This window comes from Delphinus delphis, chromosome 4, assembly GCF_949987515.2.
Source record: "Delphinus delphis chromosome 4, mDelDel1.2, whole genome shotgun sequence".
Taxonomy (NCBI): Eukaryota; Metazoa; Chordata; class Mammalia; order Artiodactyla; family Delphinidae; genus Delphinus; species Delphinus delphis.
The window spans coordinates 93,789,835-93,811,987 of NC_082686.1; the positions used below are offsets into that span (position 1 = coordinate 93,789,835).

A 22,153-nucleotide genomic window follows, 5' to 3' on the forward strand; every position below is an offset into this window, starting at 1 on the left:
TCCAGCAAAATGGGCAAGTTCAGCTAATTTCTAAACCTTCTTGATAAAATGAGACTGATGACAGATTTCCCTCTCAGAGACCATCTGAAGATCAAAGGAGATTTACTCTGATATTTTCAGATGAAAATACTCTCGAAGTTCTGAAAACGAAAGGTAAATATGATTTGTTATTGTATTAAAAGTAGCCAGTGAGTCCTCAAGGGCAGCGGCAATTGCTTGTAAGAATTCGCATACTGAAGGGTTGGCGAGTGTGGCTCAGGTGATAACTTAGCTGACACACACTCTCCCTCATTCCCCCCTCATCCTGCAGAGTAACCTGATACACTACTTGGGCCTCAGCCATCATCTGCTCGTGCTGAACTTCATCATCATTTCTTTTGGCAAGAAAAGTGCATGGTCGTCTGCTCAGGTGAAAGTAACAGACACTGACTTTGACGGTGTGGAAGTCAGAGTGTTTGAAGGCTCTGCAAAGCCAGAAGAGCCGCTGAAACGCAGCGTTGTTTACATTCACGGAGGAGGCTGGGCCTTGGCAAGTGCAAGTATGTCCTGGTCACATTCAGGTTGTTTGGGGTTGTAGCTGGCCCACAGAGATGTGTGATTGAAATGACTTTCTTACTGGGTAAGGAGAAGGGAGCCATTGGACTTGGTTCCCGTGGCAGTCCCAGTTATCCCTATTGTCTCAGCAAAATTATTCATAGTGCCCCCCCTTCCCATTCTTGAAAGGGTCCTGGTTTGGATGATTGATTATATAGCTACCCTATATGATTATATAGCTACCCTACATCAAGGGTTTTGCCTGTTTGTTTGTTGATTCAGGCAGACTGTTTTGAAAATATTTCCTGTAACCTAAATCCTAGACTAACGTATTGTGAAGTACTGAAGTTGCTTTCTGCACCAAAACAAGGTAAAGTTTCCCTGGGCCAGAATATGAGGCCATTATCTGTAGCTCTATGCCAACTTGTGTTTTGAAGACACCTTTCTATGAAATAGAACAAGTATTTCTGAATACACGTTAACTCATCAACATTTCATCTGCTTGTGAAAACAAAGATGAAAATATAAAACATACGCCACAGTTAAAAGGAAACGACCTTGCAAAGTTCAAGAACATTCTCTTTGGTATTGGAAAACTTTCATGAACAGATCACACATTAAAAATGTCAGGCAAAAAAAAAAAAAAAAAAAGTCAGGCAGCCAAGGGGAGCAGCCTAGTGAAAAGCATACTAAGGAGGAAATAAGGGCCTTATCTCTGCTTGTAGTTATTATGGCGCTACTTTCTCATCTTCAGCCCAGAGCTTTTGGCATCCCCTAAGTTTAAAGGCGATGGCAACTTGTTCTAGTTTGTCTTTTTTTTTTTTTTAATGCAGCAAAGGCCAAAAAGTATAACTTTTTCTAGTAATCTCATTTCATTTAACTCCATATTCATCATTTATTCTTTTATTCATTGATTTGTTCACATTTCCATAAGATGATTACTGAATATGTAGGTTTGCCCAGGACTGAGTAGTTTCCCAGGGTGCAGGACTTTCAGTATAAAAACTCAAAGAGTTGTATGCAAACCTGGACCTCTGGTCACCCTAATGTGTGCTTGGTGATGGGGATACAAAACTGAGTAAGACAGAGTCTCTGCCCTAGAAAAGGGTGCATCTGTAGCACTGGACACTTGCCAGGTGAGATAGTATCAATACATCAGAGGCCAGGAAGTATAAGTGCCAGGAATGGTATGGATTGTGAGTCAGCCTGGCCTTTTCCACATAATTTTGGCTGATCACTTCGGCCAGAGGAAGAGCTGGAGGTAGGTGTGCAGGTGTTTATGTAGTTATTGAACTTCTGGTTCTTAGACTGCCTTGGAAAACCTATAAATAAGGTAGTATTTGGCTTTCTGTTGACACAATCCAGCTCTTAATATATTATAAAAACATTAATATATTAAAAGAACAGCCTAAGGGATTAAATTTTTACATATTAAAATTGCTTCTGTCACTGCAAACCTGTGGATTCCCTTTCTAAGAAATGCTAAGACTTCCTAAAATTCTATTTGTTCTGTGTTGGTTTAAACGGAATACCATATTCTTCAGATTGGTGACTTTTCAGAATCACAGCAAATGATGGTGTTAAAAGAGAAAAATTTTTTGGTTCTAAGGAGGAAACTGCTTATTTTCTGTGATTTCTGGAAAGGCATACATTTGAAGAAATACAAAATCAGAATGAATCTGATGCACTTCATATCGTCCATTATGAAATAAATTTTTAGTCAGTTAAAAACACATTCAAAGGTAATCTAATATGGATTTCCTGTTATTTTATAGTAATTGCATTTTATGAGAAACCAGATTAATTTTTTACATTTGTACATGTAGCTCTGTTAATGAGGTATATGTTCATATTTACTTTTTATTGTTTTTATTATTAATAACTTAAGTCCAAGTCCAAAAACAATCCATAGTTAGCAGAATTTAAGAACGGACAATATTAAATAAACTGCTTTATAGTGAGTGTTTGCACCTTTGTCTCTTTCAGAAATCAGGTATTATGATGAACTGTGTAAAGCAATGGCTGAGGAATTGAATGCTGTCATTGTCTCCATTGAGTAAGTAATTAATAATAGTCATAGAAAAACATTTAAGAAGGAATCCTAGATAACCATCTAGTTATTTTATTTTACAAGTGCTAGAGTGTAAAATGAAAGTCCAGAGAGGTGAAGTCATTTTCCCAAAGTCACAGAAAATGATTTCTGTTGTAACTTAGAATTTCTTGAACTAGCTTTATAATGCCTCAAACTATCATTTTATTTTAGTTTTGGAACCTTCTGGAAAAGGAATTAGCTGAAATTAAGAGAAATATATAATCAGTTATTTATAGTATATAGTTTGATTACTGCCTTTTTGTTTTTACTTTAGTATAGCTCTGTATTATTAGACTATTGAAGTGTAAGAAAGCCATGCAATGCCTTTCAAGAGGAATTAAAGTATAGCTAACTAACTTTAATAAGTTACAGTTGAATCATTAACCTTGTGAACTGCAAGGTCAGACAGTGCTCATGGAATTTCAGGAGAAAAACCCTAAAGGGAAAGATTATTTTGTCATGCTGTTATGTGGAAATAAACTATGATAAAAGCATAAGAGAGAAGGGATTTTTTCCATCAGGTTTTTTCTTAGACAGCCAAGTAAAATCATATTCTAAAAATTACCACTATAAATTTCAACTGATGGTGAAGTTAAAAAAATTCCTGTATAGTGTGACTGTTTTCTGTGTTAATTCTCTCACTTTACCTTCACAAGTGCTGAGAAAGCAAAGGAAGTATGGACATACCAGATAATTCCTACTATTCCATCAGATCCACTCATTTAAAATTAAGTGGAAATACTGTTAAGTCCCCTAAGTTCCGAGAGCGCATTCCTAAGTCCAATTTGTTCGTAAGTCCAACAAACACAATCGTTATCACTTGGTGCTTCTTAGCAGTGTACCAGCTACTTCACCACTGCTTTTACACTTGCTTCCGGACACCCTGGGCTTGAAATAAAGATACTGTACTACTGTACTCCAGACAGTACTATACATGATTACTGCCTTTTTAAATCTAAAAACCAATCAGCATTTTAAGAGAATCTCTCCTACACCAAGAGTTGGAGAAGTTATCCTCCTGGAGTTAGGTTCTGTAATTCAGACCTTGTAAATAATAGTGTGTTCAACCAATCTTAGTTAATGTAGGTATTATTATCACTATTAGTATTAATATTAATATCAGTGTTTTGAGTTGTTTCTACCAGTTCTATATTAGCTATTTTTCTGGGACACTAAGAAGAAAGTGAATAATAATTATAATGATTGCGGTGATGGTAATACAAAAATCACGGCACCAATTCCATGGCAGGCATTGTGCAGGTGCTATGTATATATTGTTTCTCCTCCTTCAGATCTTTGTTCAAGTATCATCCTTTCAGCAAGGCCTTCCTTGACACCCCTAAAATTGCAGTCCACTTTTCTTCTGCTTTATTTTTCTCCAAAATTATCATCAACATCTGACAGACCATGTATATAACTTCTTACGTATTTATTGTATTGGATATAAATAGACAATGTAAGTTTTATGAAGGCAGAGATTTTAGGGATTTTTGTCTGTTTTGTTCATTGCTGATCATTAGTGTCTGGAAACGTCCCTGGCAGATAGTGGAAATTTATGATATTGTGATTTGTAAGAAATATATATTTGGTCATTCAGATGACCAAAGTGTATTTTTCACATGTACTTGATCTTTGTCCAAAGTTCCTGGCTCACAGCTCCCCAAATCCTTCAAATTTCCTAAATGTTCAGAGAGTTAAAGGAGTCTTTTGTGGGACTTCCCTGGTAGTCCAGTGGTTAAGACTTCACCCTTCCACTGCAGGGGGCAAGGGTTCAATCCCTGGTCAGGGAACTATCCCGCCCCTGCCCCCCTTGCATGGCCAAAAAAAAAAGGTGTCTTTTGTTATGTGAATGAGGTGACTTTTGGAAGCACCTAAGGATGGGGGCTGGTTGCCAGGAGAACCAACCATGTGATTAGAGGGTTGGGACTTTCCCACCCTGCTGGCCTCTGGGGAGGAGAGATGGGCTGGAGGTTTTATCAATCACCATTGGCCAATGATTTAATCAATCATAACTAGGTAATGAAGCCTCCATAAAAACCCAAAGGACAGAGTTCAGAAAGCTTCCAGTTGGTGAACACATGCAGATTTGGGGAGAGTAGTGCACCTCCAGAAGGCATGGAAGCTCTGCACCCCTTCCCACCTACCCTGACTTTCGTACCTCTTCCATCTGGCTGTTCCTGAGTTGTATTCTTTTTATAATAAATCAGTAATCTAGTAAGTAAAATATTTCTCTGAGTTCTTTGAGCCACTCTAGCAAATTAATTGAACCAGAGGAGGAGGTTTTGGGAACCTCTGATTTATAGCCAGGTGGTCAGAAGTACAGTAACAACCATTGGCATCCTGAGTTGGAGGGGATTGTTGGAACCTCCAATCTATAGCTTGGAGAAAAGCATAGGTGACAACCTGGGTTTGCGTCTGGTGTCTGAGGTTGGGGGTGATCCTACAGTTTTGCAGGACTGAACCCTTAATCTGTGGAATCTGCTGCTATCTCCAGGTAGATATTGTCAGAATTGAGTTGAACTGTAGGACACCCAGCTGGTGTCCAGAGCATTGCTTGTTGGAGGTGTGGGGCACCTCCCCCATCACACACACATGTTGAAAATTAGTCACAGAACACCAAAAGAGCATTTAATACGTATTTATGGAATGAATGCATAAAGAGTCTTGCCTAACTTTCGTATAAGTCATCCAAAGTAAGTATTTTGATATTTTCCTCATAGATGAGGAAATTGAGGTCCAAAAAGTTAAGTAACCTGCAAGAGGTCACATAGCTACTTAGTCACATATGTGGAGTGGGAAATTGAGCCAGGTGGAATCACTCCCCAGGCTCCGATGCTTCTTTGGCCCATTATCAAACTAATATATATATATATATATATATATATTTTTTTTTTTTTTTTTTTTTTTTTTTTTTTTTTTTTTGCGGTACTCGGGCCTCTCACTGTTGTGGCCTCTCCCGTTGCGGAGCACAGGCTCCGGACTCGCAGGTTCAGCGGCCATGGCTCACGGGCCCAGCCGCTCCGCGGCATGTGGGATCCTCCCGGACCGGGGCACGAACCCGTGTCCCTGCATCGGCAGGCGGACTCTCAACCACTGCGCCACCAGGGAAGCCCTCAAACTAATATTGAAGGAAGCTGATGATGCTGAGTGACAGGGTTATGACAACATCAGCCACTTTCCATGCCCTGAGCTTATGTAGCTCTCCCCTTCCCTCTGCCTCTCTCTGCCAGCTGCACTCCCGTTCATAACTCATCTCCTTCTTGCCCCTACTCCAGATCACAGACCTAAGAGAATCCTTGCTTCTCCAGTTCCTTGGAAGGGTTGGTCTCCTAAGTCATTTAGGCAGCTCTGACCCTGTGAATGGGAGCCTTAGAATCAGAGTGATGCTGTGGCTTCCTCCTCTGCAAATGTGGCACTGGACAACTCTGGACAGCTGCCCGGCCTCCCTGGATCCTCAGCTGGGCCTCCCAGATCACTCATGGGCCCTTGATGCAGTTTTATAATGCAGGAACCTTCAAGTAAACGATTGTATCACCTGGCCTGGGTAGCTGGCCAGAGGAAGGCAGGGCTGTTTAAGCAGCTGAACTCCATTATGGAGCAAGGCCCTGCAGCTTGGTGCTGGTGAGCTGGTCTCAGGGCCTCTTCAGTGGTTTCCTGTGTAGCTCCAGCTCCTCAAAGGCCTGAGAAAAGGAGAGAAGGTGGACTTGTTTTACTTGGTACCATAAGGATTCTCCACACAAGCCTTATCCTCCAGGGCTAATGTAAGCAACTGGCAACATCACTAAGCTCTTCCTACATGCCCTTCTCCACCTGTTAGCATCTGTCTCCAGTGAAACAGGTGTTCTTTTAAGTCTGTGCTTATCATAAAACAAAGAAGGATCGATAGGGTGCTTTTTTTTTAATAAATTTATCTATTTTATTTATTTATTTTTGGCTGCATTGGGTCTTCGTTGTGGCACGCGGGCTTTTCATTGTGGTGGCTTCTCTTGTTGTAGAGCACGGGCTCTAGACACACGGGCTTCAGTAGTTGTGGCTCATGGGCTCTAGAGCGTAGGCTCAGTAGTTGTGGCGCATGGGCTTAGTTGCTCTGCGGCATGTGGGATCTTCCCGGACCAGGGCTTGAACCTGTGTCCCCTGCATTGGCAGGCAGATTCTTAACCACTGCTCCACCGGATAGGGTGTTTTTAAGAAGATTTTTTTTTAAAAAAGAACTACAATATAGAGGGGCCGTGCTTTCATCTTCACTTTCCACTGCGCCAAATCTGTCAATGTAGCATCCGGTTTATCAGCAGATAAGCAGCACAGCAGTGGGCAATTACTATTACTCAAGGCTGTGTAATCTCAGGCAAGTCACTTAACCTCACGTGCAAAATGGGGTTAGGAATCTTTCCTGTGTATGTCAACGTGAGCTACTGGGAACAAGAATCATGTCCTCTTTTCTTTGGGCCCACCGCACCCAGTATATGGCTTAAACATGTATGCTAATAAGTAGATACACTTTGAGTTAGGTTAATGATTTCAGAGAGTTGTTATGAGAATCAGTTTGGACATTTGAGATAAAAGGGCTTCTGATATTCTAAATCACTAGACAAGACTGAAGGGTTATTGCTCTAGCCCATAGGACAGAAAGGTCATAGGACAGAAAGGTCCAACTTAACTAATTTATTTATCAACATGTTTGGAACTCACAGCACTTTTCTTCGCAGAAATAATGAGCTAAGGTGATGAGGATCCATCCAGGCGAGCCAGCCCACAAAGAGCCACATAACCTATGCTCTAGTTGAGGTATAGCCAGCATCATATGACCGTGATGTTTCTCTTGGAAAGTATGTTCAGAGGTCTAACTTGGGACCTCTTCTCACTGCTCACCTCTTTCTTTTATTCCATAAACACCTATTGAATTCCTGTTATGTGCCAGCTACTGTGTTAAATTCTGGTGGCATAACAGTGTGAGTAAGAGAGGCATAATTTCTGTCCTCATGGAGTTTACAATCTAGATGAGAAATCAAACCTTGAACAAGTAATATTAAATGTGATAAGTGATGTGAAGTAGTAATGGAGGCATCGAGTAGGTAAGATCTAACCTAGTTTGAAGGGTTTGAATCGAGCTCCTAGGGATGAGCAGAACCTAGTTAGACAGAATGAATTGGTCATGGAAGTCCAAAGTGGTGTAATGAGAGGGCTTGGGAGGATGGGAGGAGGCAGAGAGCATTAAGGGAATGAAATATGAGAGAAGACAGATGAGGGGACCTATGCTTCTGGCAATGACTAAGGAAAATAAGAAATAAGGGTGGATAATCCTGAGAGCCTTCACAAGGATGGTGGACTCTTGGTTCTCTTGGAATTCCTTCTCCTAGCAGGGAGGTTGTCTGGAGACAGCTTCTCCTTATCCTTGAGGCCAACAGGAGTGGGTAGTGGTGTCATGGCTTTACTTCATGTAGGGAGTGGCCTTGTGGAAGGTTAGATATAATCTGAGGAAGCTGGTAGGCAAGGGTTGGGGGCAGCTCTGGTGATGGAATCACTTCACATGAAGCAACACCAGGAGCTGGAACGTCTGAGTTTGCATCACTGCTATTGGCTCAAGATTCTGGGAACAGATCCAACAACTGAGGTAGACAAAGATCTCAAGGTATGAAAATAGGCCATGAGTTCTATTTAGTAGCTTCTACAACACTATGCTATTTTTACACATAATCGCACAGTAAGTATTTATGAAATAAATGGAAGAGTTCGTCTTATCATACCCAAGATACATGGATGTATCCTCATTTACATAATCTGGGAAGGAAGTTTATATTCATAAGCTTATTTTCATAAACTTCATTGCAGTTTAACTATAATATGGTACCTTTTTACCTGTAGTTTATATAATAAAACACAATACTAGAACCATAAGACATCAGGAAAAAGGAAGATTTAATTTCTTTCTTCTTTTTTTTAAAATTAATTAATTTATTTTTATTTTTTTGGCTGTGCCGGGTCTTAGTTGCAGCATGCCAGGTCTTCGTTGAGGCATGCAGGATCTTTTGTTGCGGCGTGAGGGCTCTTCGTTGTGGCGCGCAGGTTTTCTCTTCTCTAGTTGTGGCATGTGGGCTCCAGAACGTGTGGGCTCTGTAGTTTGCCGCCCGTGGCCTCTCTAGTTGAGGCGTGTGGGCAAAGTAGTTGTGGCGTGCAGGTTTAGTTGCCCCGCAGCATGTGGGATCTTAGTTCCCCGACCAGGGATCGAACCCATGTCCCCTGCATTGGAAGGCTGATTCTTTACCACTGGACCACCAGGGAAGTCCCTAATTTCTTTTTTTTTAAATTTATTTATTTTATTTATTTATTTTTGGCTGTGTTGGGTCTTCGTTGCTGCGCGTGGGCTTTCTCTAGTTGAGGCGAGCGGGGACTACTCTTTGTTGCGGTGCTCGGGCTTCTTATTGTGGTGGCTTCTCTTGTTTTGGAGCACGGGCTCTAGGTGCGCAGGCTTCAGTAGTTGTGTCACATGGGCTCAGTAGTTGTGGCTCGCGGGCTCTAGAGCGCAGGCTCAGTAGCTGTGGCGCACAGGCTTAGTTGCTCCGTGGCATGTGGGATCTTCCTGAAGCAGGGCTTGAACCCATGTCCCCTGCATTGGCAGGCGAATTCTTAACCACTGCGCCAGCAGGGAAGCCCCCTAATTTCTTTTTTTTTAAGATAAAATACTAATGTACAGCATGGGGAGTATAGTCAGTAATATTGTATTAACTATGTATGGTGACAAATGGTAAGGACTTATTGTGGCAATCATGTCATAATGTAACCATAGATGTGCCATAGATCATGGCACTATGTTGTGCCCCTGAAACTAATATAATATTGTATGGCAATTATACTTCAATTACAAAAAGATAAAATGTGAGATAATAACAAAGTAGGCATGTCAGATATTATTAAATTCTACAAGGCATTTACATTGCTTTTTTTGGTTGTCAAAAACGGTTTCAAGTTGTGTTTTGCTTTTAACTAAGTCTGTACGACACTAAAACTCTATTTTGTGTCAGTGGAGACCTATTCCCATCCACCAAATATCAGGCGGCACTATGCACAGAGAACTTAAAGCTTGACAGAGCTGTAAAGAAGAACGTTGCTCACGTAGACAGAATAGAAGCTGGACCACGTATCTTAGTCTGCTGCTTAAGCAACGGGACTTTTATGACTCTGTCCTGCTCATCCATAAAATTAGATGAGTACAAGCCGACAAAACCACAGAGCTTCTAGAGGCACAATACAACACACATCTCGATAAATAGTTGTTCAAACAAGATACTCTGGAAGACACGAGCCACGGTGACCTAGCTGTGACTCTCCCTCTGCTCCTTTTCCTTCTCTTCTTCCCAGACCAGCACGCAGAAATCCTCATGCCTCACCCCAACCTGGGCAGCCCTGGGAGATGGGCAGACTGAATTCCTCAGGGTTCCCCTCCAAGAAAGGGAAAATGTGTCCAAAACTTTCCTTTTACTCAGTCCAGGCTACCTTATTAGCAAACCCAAAGGCCAGTGTTACAAATAATTTATTAATGCTACAGAAAGATAATATTGAGGCTTCTTTTAAGAAGTAGGTTGTTTTAGTTCCTTCACTATCGTTAACTAATGAATCTCCTTTTTAGACATATTAAGCTAATGTCTTCTTGGCTCTGTTTTCTACTAACATTAAAAAAAAATCTACTGGTTTCTCTCTTGTGGTTTAGGTCTTTTAGAATTTGGGGGGAGGGGGGCATGGAGCTGTACAGAAAGCCTGTGCTGCACACTGCAGCGAGGTTGGGAAGCCTAGTTCCGCCCACACCTGAGCCCAGAGCTCTGTTCAGCTTCTGAAATCACACAGAGAAAGGAGGTCCGACGGACATGGACCCAAGCCTGCTTGGGATTCTGTAGCCACCTGAGGGAATGTTTGGCTCTCTATTTATTCCCCCTTGAGCTTAAAGGCGAGGTTTATATCTGAATTGGGGAGGGGAGGCCTGGGGAGCTCCCTGCCGTGTCCATAGAGACGTCTCAGGAAGTCTTAACTCGTAAACAGCGTCAGAGCATCATATCATTTACACGGATCACAATTCTAGGTTCAATCAGTCCTAGGATTTTGGTGACACATCCTGACATCTGTCAGTTCTTTTGAATGTACTTATTATCCATTCAGCCAAGCCTTTGTTAAGCTGGGCTCTGCCTTGCTGAATGGCTGGTAGTCAAAGCTATTTCGAGAGCCAATTTTGAGAGTAGAAACAGAAAGGAAGACCCTTCCTCAATCTTTATGCACAAACCTCATTGCACAAATGGAAAGAGAAACAATTATCCATTCACAGTCTTTCCACTTTTATGTAATTTTATTATATATTCTTTTAATGGAAAGGAAGCTTCTACCTATTAGAGGAATAAATAGATTCTTCCCCTGGAGTTGTCCCTCTCAAATAACACATATGACTGTAATTGTTGATTTGTTTCAGATAACCCCTACTGATATGGGTTCTTTAAGACAGGAGAATGTTAACCTTTTTATGTTCTCAAGATGAATCTACTGAGCTCTTCTTGGGAGACAGTGAAAAAGGAAAAGAAAAACAAAAGAAGGCCAAAATGGAATGTGATTTTATCTCACTCCTGAATCAAATAGGAGTATAATTTCATTCCGGAATATCACATGTACCTTTCACCTAACTGGCACTATGTGAAGAGAACTCAGTGTCCTTGCCCGCTGCAGAAGACTGTCTCAGTGTTTCCAGGCTAGGTTATTTTGAGGGAGAATGCACTTTACAGCACTCTTAGAACACTAGTATTATTCAGGGCTTCCACATCCATAGTCTTGGAAGCAGCTCACATTTTCCTTCAACTCTGGGCTGTGTATCTGCCTTTGACTTAAGGAAGAATTTGTCAGTCTTTCTGAGCATTGCTCCATCTCCCTGGTCACTAACAAAGTAGATAATAAAGTAATAGGTTGTAGAAATGGTGCTGCTTATTTCAGGTGGGTATACATCGAACTCTAGTACATAGCTGTGTGACTTTCCGTCTACTCCTAGAGGAAGTTGACATGTCTGTTATGACCTATTGTAAGAGAGACTTTGAGGGCTTCAAGAAAGGAGAGTTACTTTTGGCTGGGCTCTTAGAAGATTTCATGGAGGAAGTGGCATTTGAGATGAGACTTAAAGAATGGCAACATTTGATGAGGAATTGCTGGGGGAAGGGCATAGGGGATGGAGAGAAGGACCAATGCATTGGGAACAGGAACAGGGAGTTGTGTTCAGAGGAGAGTGACAGTATGGTTGGATTCAGTAATATTTCTAAACCCTGGCTACACATTAGAATTACTTGGGGGAATTTTTCTTCAAATATAGTTATGCTGGGCCCCACCTCAGATCAAATAAATTGGAATGTTTTGTAGAGGAGCTCAAACCTCAGTGTTTTATTATAAAGTTCCCAAGATTATCCTATGGTGCATTTAGAGTTGAGAAACTCTCAGCTATGCAGAGCATACAGGCAGGCAGTCCTTGGAGATGTGCCCAAAGAGTAGGTGGGTTAGGAACAATTTCTTTTTTTAAATGTTTTTTAAAGGCATATAGCTTATTACTTTTCCCACCGTAAGAGTATGTAATAAAATATGACATATTTTATATGTAAAAAGTATAAAATAAATCTCTAAAATTTTGTTTGGGACAAATAAAAATATCTTATTAAAGATGTACCATGTGCCAGGTACTCTGCCAGGTGGTTTGTTTTGAGAATATTGCAAAAACATTGAAATCATGAGAGAAGTTATGGGATGTCAGAAATCTACAGTTTTGAGAACTTACTGCTTTGGTGAGGTAATGAAAACACACACACATACATTTAAAGGCTGTGGGTTTGGAAGAATGAGAATATTTTAAAAGGGGGCGGCATGTGGATTTTGAAGTCAGTTGTGAATTCAGATCACAGCTTTGCCACTTACTAGCTGTTGTAGACTAGTTATGCATCCCCCTTGAGCCTCATGTTTTCATCCTTAAACCCACAGGTTTGCTCTGAGATTTGAGTACCTGGTGAATACCTGGTGAGGTACCTCACCTAGCAGGAAAAAGATAATTTTTATAGAGTGTACATATTTATTAAATTGAGTAAACCTCATTCCTGAATTTACACCAAATTTTGTTCTTCTAGTGGGGGGCACCTGCACTAATAGGTAGGTAGAAGCTGACACTGCAGAGTCATGTATCCTGCACTGAGCTGGGCAAATTGAGACTGTATGTGCCACAAATTCATCAGGTGCTTTCACTCAAGATCTACAATTAAAAAAAAGGCAGAATCCTCTTTCAGTACTTCGCAGGGACACAGCCTTGAACAAAAGCATCAGATAAATGTATTTGTGCATGCTTTCTTTGACTACACCACTCATGAATCACCTCCTGACTCTCAGTTTTCTGTGTCTATAATGATATTACAGAACCTTCGTGATACTTCTCAGGTCAATTTCAAGCTCCTTTGAAGGCTCATCTTAAAAATATCTAGGGCTTCCCTGGTGGCGCAGTGGTTGAGAGTCCGCCTGCCGATGCAGGGGACACGGGTTCGTGCCCGGTCTGGGAAGATCCCACATGCCACGGAGCGGCTGGGCCCGTGAACCATGGCCGCTGAGCCTGCGCGTCCAGAGCCTGTGCTCCGCAACGGGAGAAGCCACAACAGTGAGAGGCCCGAGTACCGCAAAAAAAAAAAAAAAAAAAAAAAATCTAGTTTCACTACATCCTTCAGTCCATGAAAATAGTATCCCTTCTTAATGTATAAAACTAGAGAATGTTTCCAGAATGAACAAAGATAAGGGGAGGAGGGCTTAGGAGATAGATCTTCAAGGGCACCAGAAGGACTAGGATATTTACTGTTATCTGAGCCAGTTATTAATCAACTCATAAGATTTGAAGTATTAGCATATTTTTTAGATTACCAGTTCCTCTTTTTTTTTTTTTTTTTTTGCAGTACACGGGCCTCTCACTGTTGTGGCCTCTCCCGTTGCGGAGTTCCTCTTGATTCAAAGTCATTAAGACCTTTTGTGAAACAACATCTGAAAATTTGATTCACGTATGTGTTCTAGCAAAATATGTTCTGACCTCTTGGGCCACTAGGAAGATAGTCTATCATGCTATCTGGAATCTTCCTGAAACAAAATAGCCTTTATTTTCACACCTTGAGTCATAAAGTGCATTTGTTCTTATTTCATTGAAAGAATTAAGAATTCAGCTTGGTAATATTGAAAGTAACAAATTGAGACCTCATCCCAGAACTGAGGGTAAATAGAATCATATGAGATGACTCCACCTATTGGACAAAATGGTGTACTCCTACTCCTTTTACCCATTATTAATGAATGAAATAAAGTAGCAGCAGCTTCACTAAGACATTGTGAAAGTCAGCCGGAGAAAAAATATTTCAGATGATTACTTGATCATCACAGATGGAAAAAAAAAAGAAATTAGAAAACTTATTTTATCTGTTATAGGGCAACCACTAAGGGAATTTCTTATTGCATTTTGTGTTTTAAAAATGTAGTCATTCCTGAAAGAGCAGATCTACATTCACTACTTATCAAAGTATTTCACAAATATTTGTCGATTTGATTGTATCTGCACAGAATGTCAGGTTTTTTTTTTGGCTGCGCTGTGCCGCTTTTGGGATCTTAGTTCCCTAACCAGAGATCAAACCCGTGCCGCCTGCAGAGGAAGCACGGCGTCCTAACCACCGGACCGCCAGGGAATTCCCAGAATGTGAAGATATTTAATTAACTATCTGGAATTTAGATGGGGGAAATGAATGACCTTATATAGAGTAGTATAGAAAAAACTAGTTTCTGAGAATAAATATGCTTATTACAAATTGGAAATCAAAAGACTTGAGTACTAGCTATTATTAGGTTTTAATTAATTAGTTCCTATCCTGCCTTGTTTTGATTTGTGTTTGGCTTATTTTACAAATCAAGTAGTTTTTCTATGCCTCAGTTTCTTCACTTGCAAAATGAAGGTATGTTAATGCTCAGAAAAGTTTTACTAGATGCATGATTATGTGCTCAGCACATTGATAGATATACACTGGAAACCATAGTCCCTGATATCGGAGAACACACTCTTAAGAGGAAATACGGAAAGAAATCATGTTACTATGAGGCAATATGAACAATATACCCCAGCACATAGAAGTATCAAGGAATGGTAGCCAGCTGAGCCCCAGAAGCAAGTGGAGTTGTAGTCAAGGAGAGCTTCCTGGAGAAGGCAAACCCTCAAGGAAAGCTTAAAGGATGAGTGAGAAGTAAGGAGTGTGGAGGATGAGAGGGCACCTCAAGCCGAGACTACCAATGGATTTGTAAGGTGATATTATATATAGGTGGGGCGTTTGACAAAACCGGGGCTCTTGGGGCTCTTAAGGGAATCTGAATCCTACTAAGTGTACAGAGCAGGATCCCAGAGGGACTCTAATCTTGCAAAGTGGGGCAGTAGGAGAAGCCCCAGAAGTGTCCCAGCAGGCCTGCCATGGGCCATCTGGAAACTTGGTTTCCCTTTTGCTGGTTGACAGCTGACGTTTTAGTTCCAGCCTTCCAGAGAGCAGATACATTGCTTGGGTTTAATGTCGGGCTGGCATGACCTCTTCGATGGAGTACAGTTTTACTATATTTATCAAGTAAATTATGAAGAATACCATATGCACTCATTAAACTGGAGACCAATGAAGTGGTTAGTGCTGCCGAGTCACCTTCTAACCCAGAGGTGGTGTGAACGGAACACTGACTTCCAGAAATAAAATTCCAGAATCTTTTGTGGGTCTATCTATATTTTAATAATCAACATCTGCCTTTTACTTCAAAGTTTTGTTTTTGCCTTGGTGGTGGTTGTAGGTTTTTGTTTTTGTTTATTTTGTTTGGTGGCCCACAGTAAAAATTACTATGACAAAATCATGACTTTTTAAAAGTATTTGAATTGCAAGAAAATGGTTTATTTTTATATTTATTATAATTCCTTACCTGTTTGTTTCTGGCTTCAAAAGAACCAGTTTCCCCTTAAACTTTAAATGGCCTCTGAAGACTTGGTGAAGTCCCTAAATGAATACAACTTTTGTCTTCACAGATACAGGCTAGTTCCAAAGGTTTATTTTCCTGAGCAAATTCATGATGTTATACGTGCCACAAAGTACTTCCTGCAGCCAGAAGTCTTACACAAGTATTCAGTTGACCCAGGCAGAATCGGCGTTTCTGGTGACAGTGCTGGTGGGAATTTGGCGGCTGCCCTGGGCCAACAGGTAACAGAGAGCCCTGAGGTGCTGGTGGCAGGAGAGCATGTGATAATGTTCAACAGATCGTCCACTAGGCATGGCAAAGGCCTAGCTGGGTGGGCTGGTCACTTGGGGGCCAAGTAATTCAGATGACTGTACTTGGCAAGCTCTCAGAGATCTTTTGAAGTAGGAAGAGGGGTCATTGAAAGAATTGTAATCTCTGAGTCCTTGGAAGGGCCCTGATTACAATTAAGGTGAGGAATGTGAGAGGAGGGCTAACATTTTAGAGGGCTCCCTTGCTCCTCAGGGATATGCATGGAAATTAAGTATCTTCTGCTCCTTTTCCATGTTGGACTTACAAAACAAGATAATTTTGCTTAAATTCCAATTGCTAAGGTTGTTTCCTTAAACTTTGAGCCAAATTAAAAAATTTAAAAGTGTTTCCCAAAGGCTTTTTTTTTAATATATAATATAAGATAATATATATAATTATATTATATATATATAATTATATATATAATTATATATATAATTATATAATATAATATATATATAATAAAAGAAAGAGTTAAATGGTTCATCCACTTTAAATGTTACAATACAAGTTAGTCTGAGCCTTAGCTGGTTAAATTCTTTGAAAGCTATCTAGCTCTAGTAGCATCTCCAATTTTGGACAGCTGTGTAGACTCAAAGATAAGTACATTTTCTTCCTTTTCTGAGTTAAATAATTTAAGAATAGCATCTCTGTCTTCTTACCTCCAAATTTCTTTTGGCATTCTGAGATAGCATCTGCCTTTTCATTTGTGTCATGTCCTGATTTCTTCTCTTTTGCTATAAATAAAGAACTTTGTCCTCCACTTGGCATTGGTGGGTTTGCTATCCACACATCCAAAGCGGTAAGAAGAAAGTCCTGGTACGGTGGGGAGAGCCTCATGGGCTTTAAAACTGGCCACAACCAGGATGGAATCCAGGCCCCGCTGTGAGAGCTGTGGGGCTTTGGCAAGTCCTCTCACCTCTCTGAGCCTCAGGAAAATGAGGCTCATGCCATTTGATTGCAGGGCTGTTGCCAGGATTTAGTGATATGAGGTATATACAGTTCTTGGCACACATTAATAATACTATTAACTGATCATTTCCTCCTGCTTTTACAGAGCAGTTGCATCTTCCCTCGGGATGGGTTCTAAAGTGCGGTGTGAAACAAAATTGTATGGCTAACATTACCTTGAAGATTGTTTAGCTGCTCGTGAAACACAGTGACCTAGTTAGCTGCCTTTTAGATGGGGGTTTAAGGACCTAAGAGATCATGTACCTTTGAAGTGTTCACTCAGAACTATGAGTTTCAAACATCACACCTTTCTCAGTAAATATCCAGCAGCTTGAAGGGTGCTGGTAGTGGTGGCGATGGGGAAGTATTTATTTTTTAAACTACATTCCTTAATACCATGCCTGGTAGAAATGTAACACTTATACCCCTTTGATTGAGTCAAGGTAAAGCACTGGGCTACTTTAAAAGGTATGGTTTCTGTAAAAGAAGCCATTCAAAATGAAATAATGTGTTCGCTTTTTCTTCTCCAGTTTAATCAAGATGCCAACCTAAAAAACAAGCTCAAAGTGCAAGCTTTAATTTATCCAGTTCTTCAAGCTTTAGATTTTAACACACCCTCTTATCAGCAAAATGTGAACACCCCCATCCTGCCCCGTTATGTCATGGTGAAGTACTGGGTGGACTACTTCCACGGCAACTATGACTTTGTCCAGGCAATGATAGTTAACAATCACACTTCACTTGATGTGGAAGAGGCTGCCGCCCTCAGGGCCCATCTAAACTGGACATCCCTCTTGCCCGCATCCATCACAAAGAACTACAAGCCTGTCATGCAGACCACCGGCAACACCAGGATCGTCCAGGAGATCCCTCAGCTGCTGGATGCCCGCTCAGCCCCACTCATCGCAGACCAGAAAGTCCTGCGGCACCTCCCAAAGACCTATATTCTAACCTGTGAGCACGACGTCCTAAGAGACGATGGAATCATGTATGCAAAGCGTTTGGAGAGTGCAGGTGTGGAGGTGACCCTTGATCACTTTGAGGATGGCTTCCACGGATGCATGATTTTCACCAGCTGGCCTACCAACTTCTCAGTGGGAATTCGGACTAGGAATAGTTACATCAAGTGGCTGGATCAAAACCTGTAAAGGCGTGAAATTTCTAAAAGGCTTGAGCCCCTCTTGATCTCCTGCACCTGCTCTGGAAAGACATTCACTCTTTAGGTGACTAATTTCCCCTCGTTACTTGAGTTATGGAATCTCTATTCCCTGCAGACTTTATGTTAATTTAATTTTAAAAAATGCTTTTGAGTAACATAAGTGCAAAAACATCTGAATCTGGTTCTCTAAGTGAGCCAGTCTCTCTGTTCTTGTTTTAACCAAATTTCTACTAACACCCACAGCTGCAGAAAGCAGGGCTAGGAGCTGGAAATAGCTTTGGGTCTTGCCTCCGTCAAGAAGTTCTTTGTGAAGAAATTCTACCAGCTGCGGATGACCTTTAATGAGTAAAAAGAAAATGTGGGCTCTTCAACTTGCTAGAGTTTACTTTGAATTAAGAACAGTGTTAAATGTGTTCACTTCAAGGTCAGTGCTGGCTACCAAGTGCCCTCTGTTCTTTATGGATGGATGGCTTTGTTTCCTGTGGGAATTTTGGCAGAGCTGTTCTAGCAAGGACAAGTTTCTCAAATGACTTTCCTCCTTTAGAGTGTTAATTTTATGTGATAGCTGTCTCTAAGTCCAGTTGGATTATGATAATACTTGAAAGTTACTTTCTACCACTATTATTAGAAAATATGAGGTTGCATGCACTGGATTCCTGTACATCATTAAGTTTTTTGGCTATGCTATCTCCCTGGTGGAGATCTTTTGGGAGCAGATTAATTTAGATTTAGAATAAATTTTCCTTTACAGAACAAGTAAAAACAGACAAATGAACCAACCTATTGTTTTCATAATGAATACTTCTCACATAAATTACCAAGAGTGGTGTGTATATATTTGGCATAGTCAGAAAAGAAGATACATTTAATATTAAAATTATGAAAAATACCTTTAGAGGGTCTAGTTTATTCTTGAAAACTCAACTTTTTCACTTACATGGCTTTAAAATGGGGCTATTTTGGTATATATAATGTACTGTATTGTTTATTTTTTTAAGTTATTTAATGTTAATATATATAGCTAGACAAGATTTTTCAGAATAAAGTCAGTAATGAATATTAAAAATAATGATTTTTTTTAAAAACTACCTTAGGGTTTAAAAAAACAACTTTAGAATTATATCCACATGTAATTTTATGGAAAGAGGTAAAATACCTATTAATATTACTATATATAAGGCCTAAATATTTTGATGTTTATATGCATATACAAATCACAATAATTAGAAACTATGACTACACCTAGTAAAGTCATCTAAGTTTATAGTTCAATAGCTTAGACAAGACACACATTGGTCATTTCTGCTCCCTGTGGTCGGAGGAAATACTTCCTGCTCTTCTGGGTGACACCCTTCATTATCGCCTTCCAAGTAGGTCTAAAGTTACAATAGACCAGGCTTAATTTCATGTGAAGCCTTCACTGCCTGTGGGACATCTTTGGCATACAAGGAAACTCCAATTCTGATTTGACTTGTGTACCTTCGCCCTCCTTCCTGCCATTCTTCGTACTGCTGCAATCTGTGCTACTTTCAGGGACTGCAGAGAGCAACTACACAGCCAAGTCATGATACAGTAAATTTATCAGTGGAAAGAAAGTAGAGCCTTTTCACTCATTTGAAAGATGGGTATTTCCTACTTATGAGGATGAAAAAACAAATGAATATATATGTGAAAGTGACTTGCACTATATCCCACCTCAGACCTTTCTTGAAGGTCTTCCTTGAAATTTTCCTTGGTGTAATCATTGGGGATCATGATACACAAAAACCACTAGATACAAGAGAGGCTAAACCAACCAAAAATCTGAGTGCTAAGAATTCCTTTGGGAAGCGTACAGAGTTTATATTGAAGATATTTTGGCCTGGAATCCGTTTATTTTGTTTTAATTTTTGTTCTTATAAAAAATCTTTATGCTCTGCAGATTGATTTTTTTAAGTGTTATGGCTTTGTTTTGTTTTCCTATTTTAAGAAAAAATGGATAGTCTTTTTACAATATCGTTGTTGTTTGTGAAATATGACCATAAATATATGAAGAAAAAATCTTGAAGTGCTACAAAATCTAGTGAAGTGTGAATTAGTTACTGTTTTATCATTGATTTGTGAGGAAGTTAAGACTGTTGCATATCTTGGTGGATATAATATTTTATGCATGACCTTTTAACCTTTGACTTTTTGCTTATTTCTCACTGCAAAGGGCAAGGCAGATTTTATGAAGGATTTTGGTAACCAGTCTATTTTGTAAGATGAAAATCCACTGTGGAGGTAGGAAAGTATAAATCTGTTTTGATTCATGTTGGTAAATAAAATGTCTCCATCTGGAAATGTGCTTCTTTCACTTCCCCTCATCTCATTTTCTGGTTCCCCCCTCTCTTTCTCTTGGTATCCTAGATCCCTAGCCACAATTCAGCCCAAATCTTCTGCCCCCTGGAGTCCTCCAGCTGCCTTTCAATTACTGAGAGATGACTCAGTGGCCTCTCTGATGACATCCATTTCATGTCTGGATACAGTATGTGCTGCTCGTACTGGAAACCTGCCTTGGACTGGCTAGAATATTCATAAAAGTTAGGCAGTTAGGCAGGCCATGAGACAATTTGGGGACTTTCCAAACACATATTAGGAAGGGTTGATCTCAGTGCAAATGAATTTGGATTTGAACTAGTTCAGGCAAAGAAGTACTGATACCACTGAAGGCAAGTTTTCACATTGACTCTGTCATTACAAGCAAAGCTAATAATTTCACGCTTGAGTTCATTATACTTAGTTCACTTCAATATCATAGGAATTTGCAAAACTTTTTTTTCCAAAGTAAATTGTTTGTGTTGGTTCTAAATGGTCACATATGTGTGGGTAAATTAGATTTTCCTATTCAATTAGAGTTATTTTCATCTTCTCCAGCAAAACCTCTGGTGCGTGGCTATATTTTGCTGAAGGGATCCACTAATGGTTCCAACAATTCTCCTTTAGGGCATTTAAAATGTACTCTATGTGTTTTAATATTGTTTTTTCTTGTGATTTTCATTCTTTTTTAATCCCCCATTTTTTTTAAAAAAACTAACATCTCATATCTTCCAGTGGATCCCCTATTTAAACATCTAGAAGATACTGATATTAGCATCATATTCGCCAAATTTGAGATTGAAAATGTAAATATGATTTCCAGTAGGCATACATGTATTGTTCAGCCCTGTCACTCAGCATTTTGTGTCATTAGAGAGAGAGGCTGGTGACATTTTGTGTCTTGTTAGAAATGTCCCTACCAGATTTTCTCACCACTGGTATTTCAGATTGAGAGCTCCATCTTCTCGCATAGGCTGCCTACCCAGACTAGCTATTTGTTACTGTTTTTCTGTCGTAAGTGTAGAGTGGAGTTTTCCAGCTGCTACTTGACATGTGGTGTTGTAGTAGGTGGGCTGTAGAGGCAGATATGAGAATCCAGATGGCTCCTGTTAAGCCAGACATTAAGGAGTTGCAAACACGTAAAACAATGCCACACTTCTCACTCGTTTGTGTTTGGAAAATTTAGTGATTTTTTTCCACCATAGAATATAGCTTAAGGTAACATGTAATTAAGTACATGAATAACTGTGTTTACAATTTCTCAGTTTTAATTCCTAATACAGTAAACATCAATAAAGTTCATATGAACAGAAGCTATTTGGAGTCCTCAATAATTTTTCAGAATGTAAGGTCCTGAGACCAAAACAGTCAAGAAGTGCTGTTGTACATCATCTATGGCAAGCCCTGTATTCTGTGCTAGGCTATATAGCCAGCCAACGCTGACCTTATCATCATGGGAGACACATGCCATATTTCTCTTACCTAATACTCTTCCCTCTACCCCGATGGCCTTTCTTTGCCCTTCCTTGTCTTCCTTTGCCAACCTGCTCCAGGAAGCCCTTCCTATCTCCTCCCTTCTCAGGATATTTTGGTGTCCCTCCTCTGGTCCCACATTGCACTCAACACATGGCACGTAATTGGCTATTAGTGGGTCTGACTCCCTCACAAGACGGTGGGATCCTTGATGTGGGGTCATGTCAGCATCACTTTTGTGACCCCAGTGCCTAACACAGTGCTTCTCACAGAATAATCACTCAATAAGTCTT

At 40.2% G+C, this 22,153-nt stretch overlaps 1 protein-coding gene across 1 annotated transcript in view; it reads left to right on the forward strand.

Moving 5' to 3' along the window:
* The window catches only part of NCEH1 (neutral cholesterol ester hydrolase 1), a 67,787-nt gene extending 45,927 nt beyond the window's left edge, over positions 1–21,860 (forward strand). Inside the window, exons 2-5 of the mRNA XM_060011130.1 lie at positions 311–539; positions 2,521–2,590; positions 15,702–15,873; positions 17,422–21,860. Of these exons, the coding sequence (XP_059867113.1) occupies positions 311–539; positions 2,521–2,590; positions 15,702–15,873; positions 17,422–18,039 (1,089 nt within the window). The 3' untranslated portion in view covers positions 18,040–21,860. The remainder of the gene's footprint in view (positions 1–310; positions 540–2,520; positions 2,591–15,701; positions 15,874–17,421) is intronic.
* Positions 21,861–22,153: the final 293 nt, after the last annotated feature.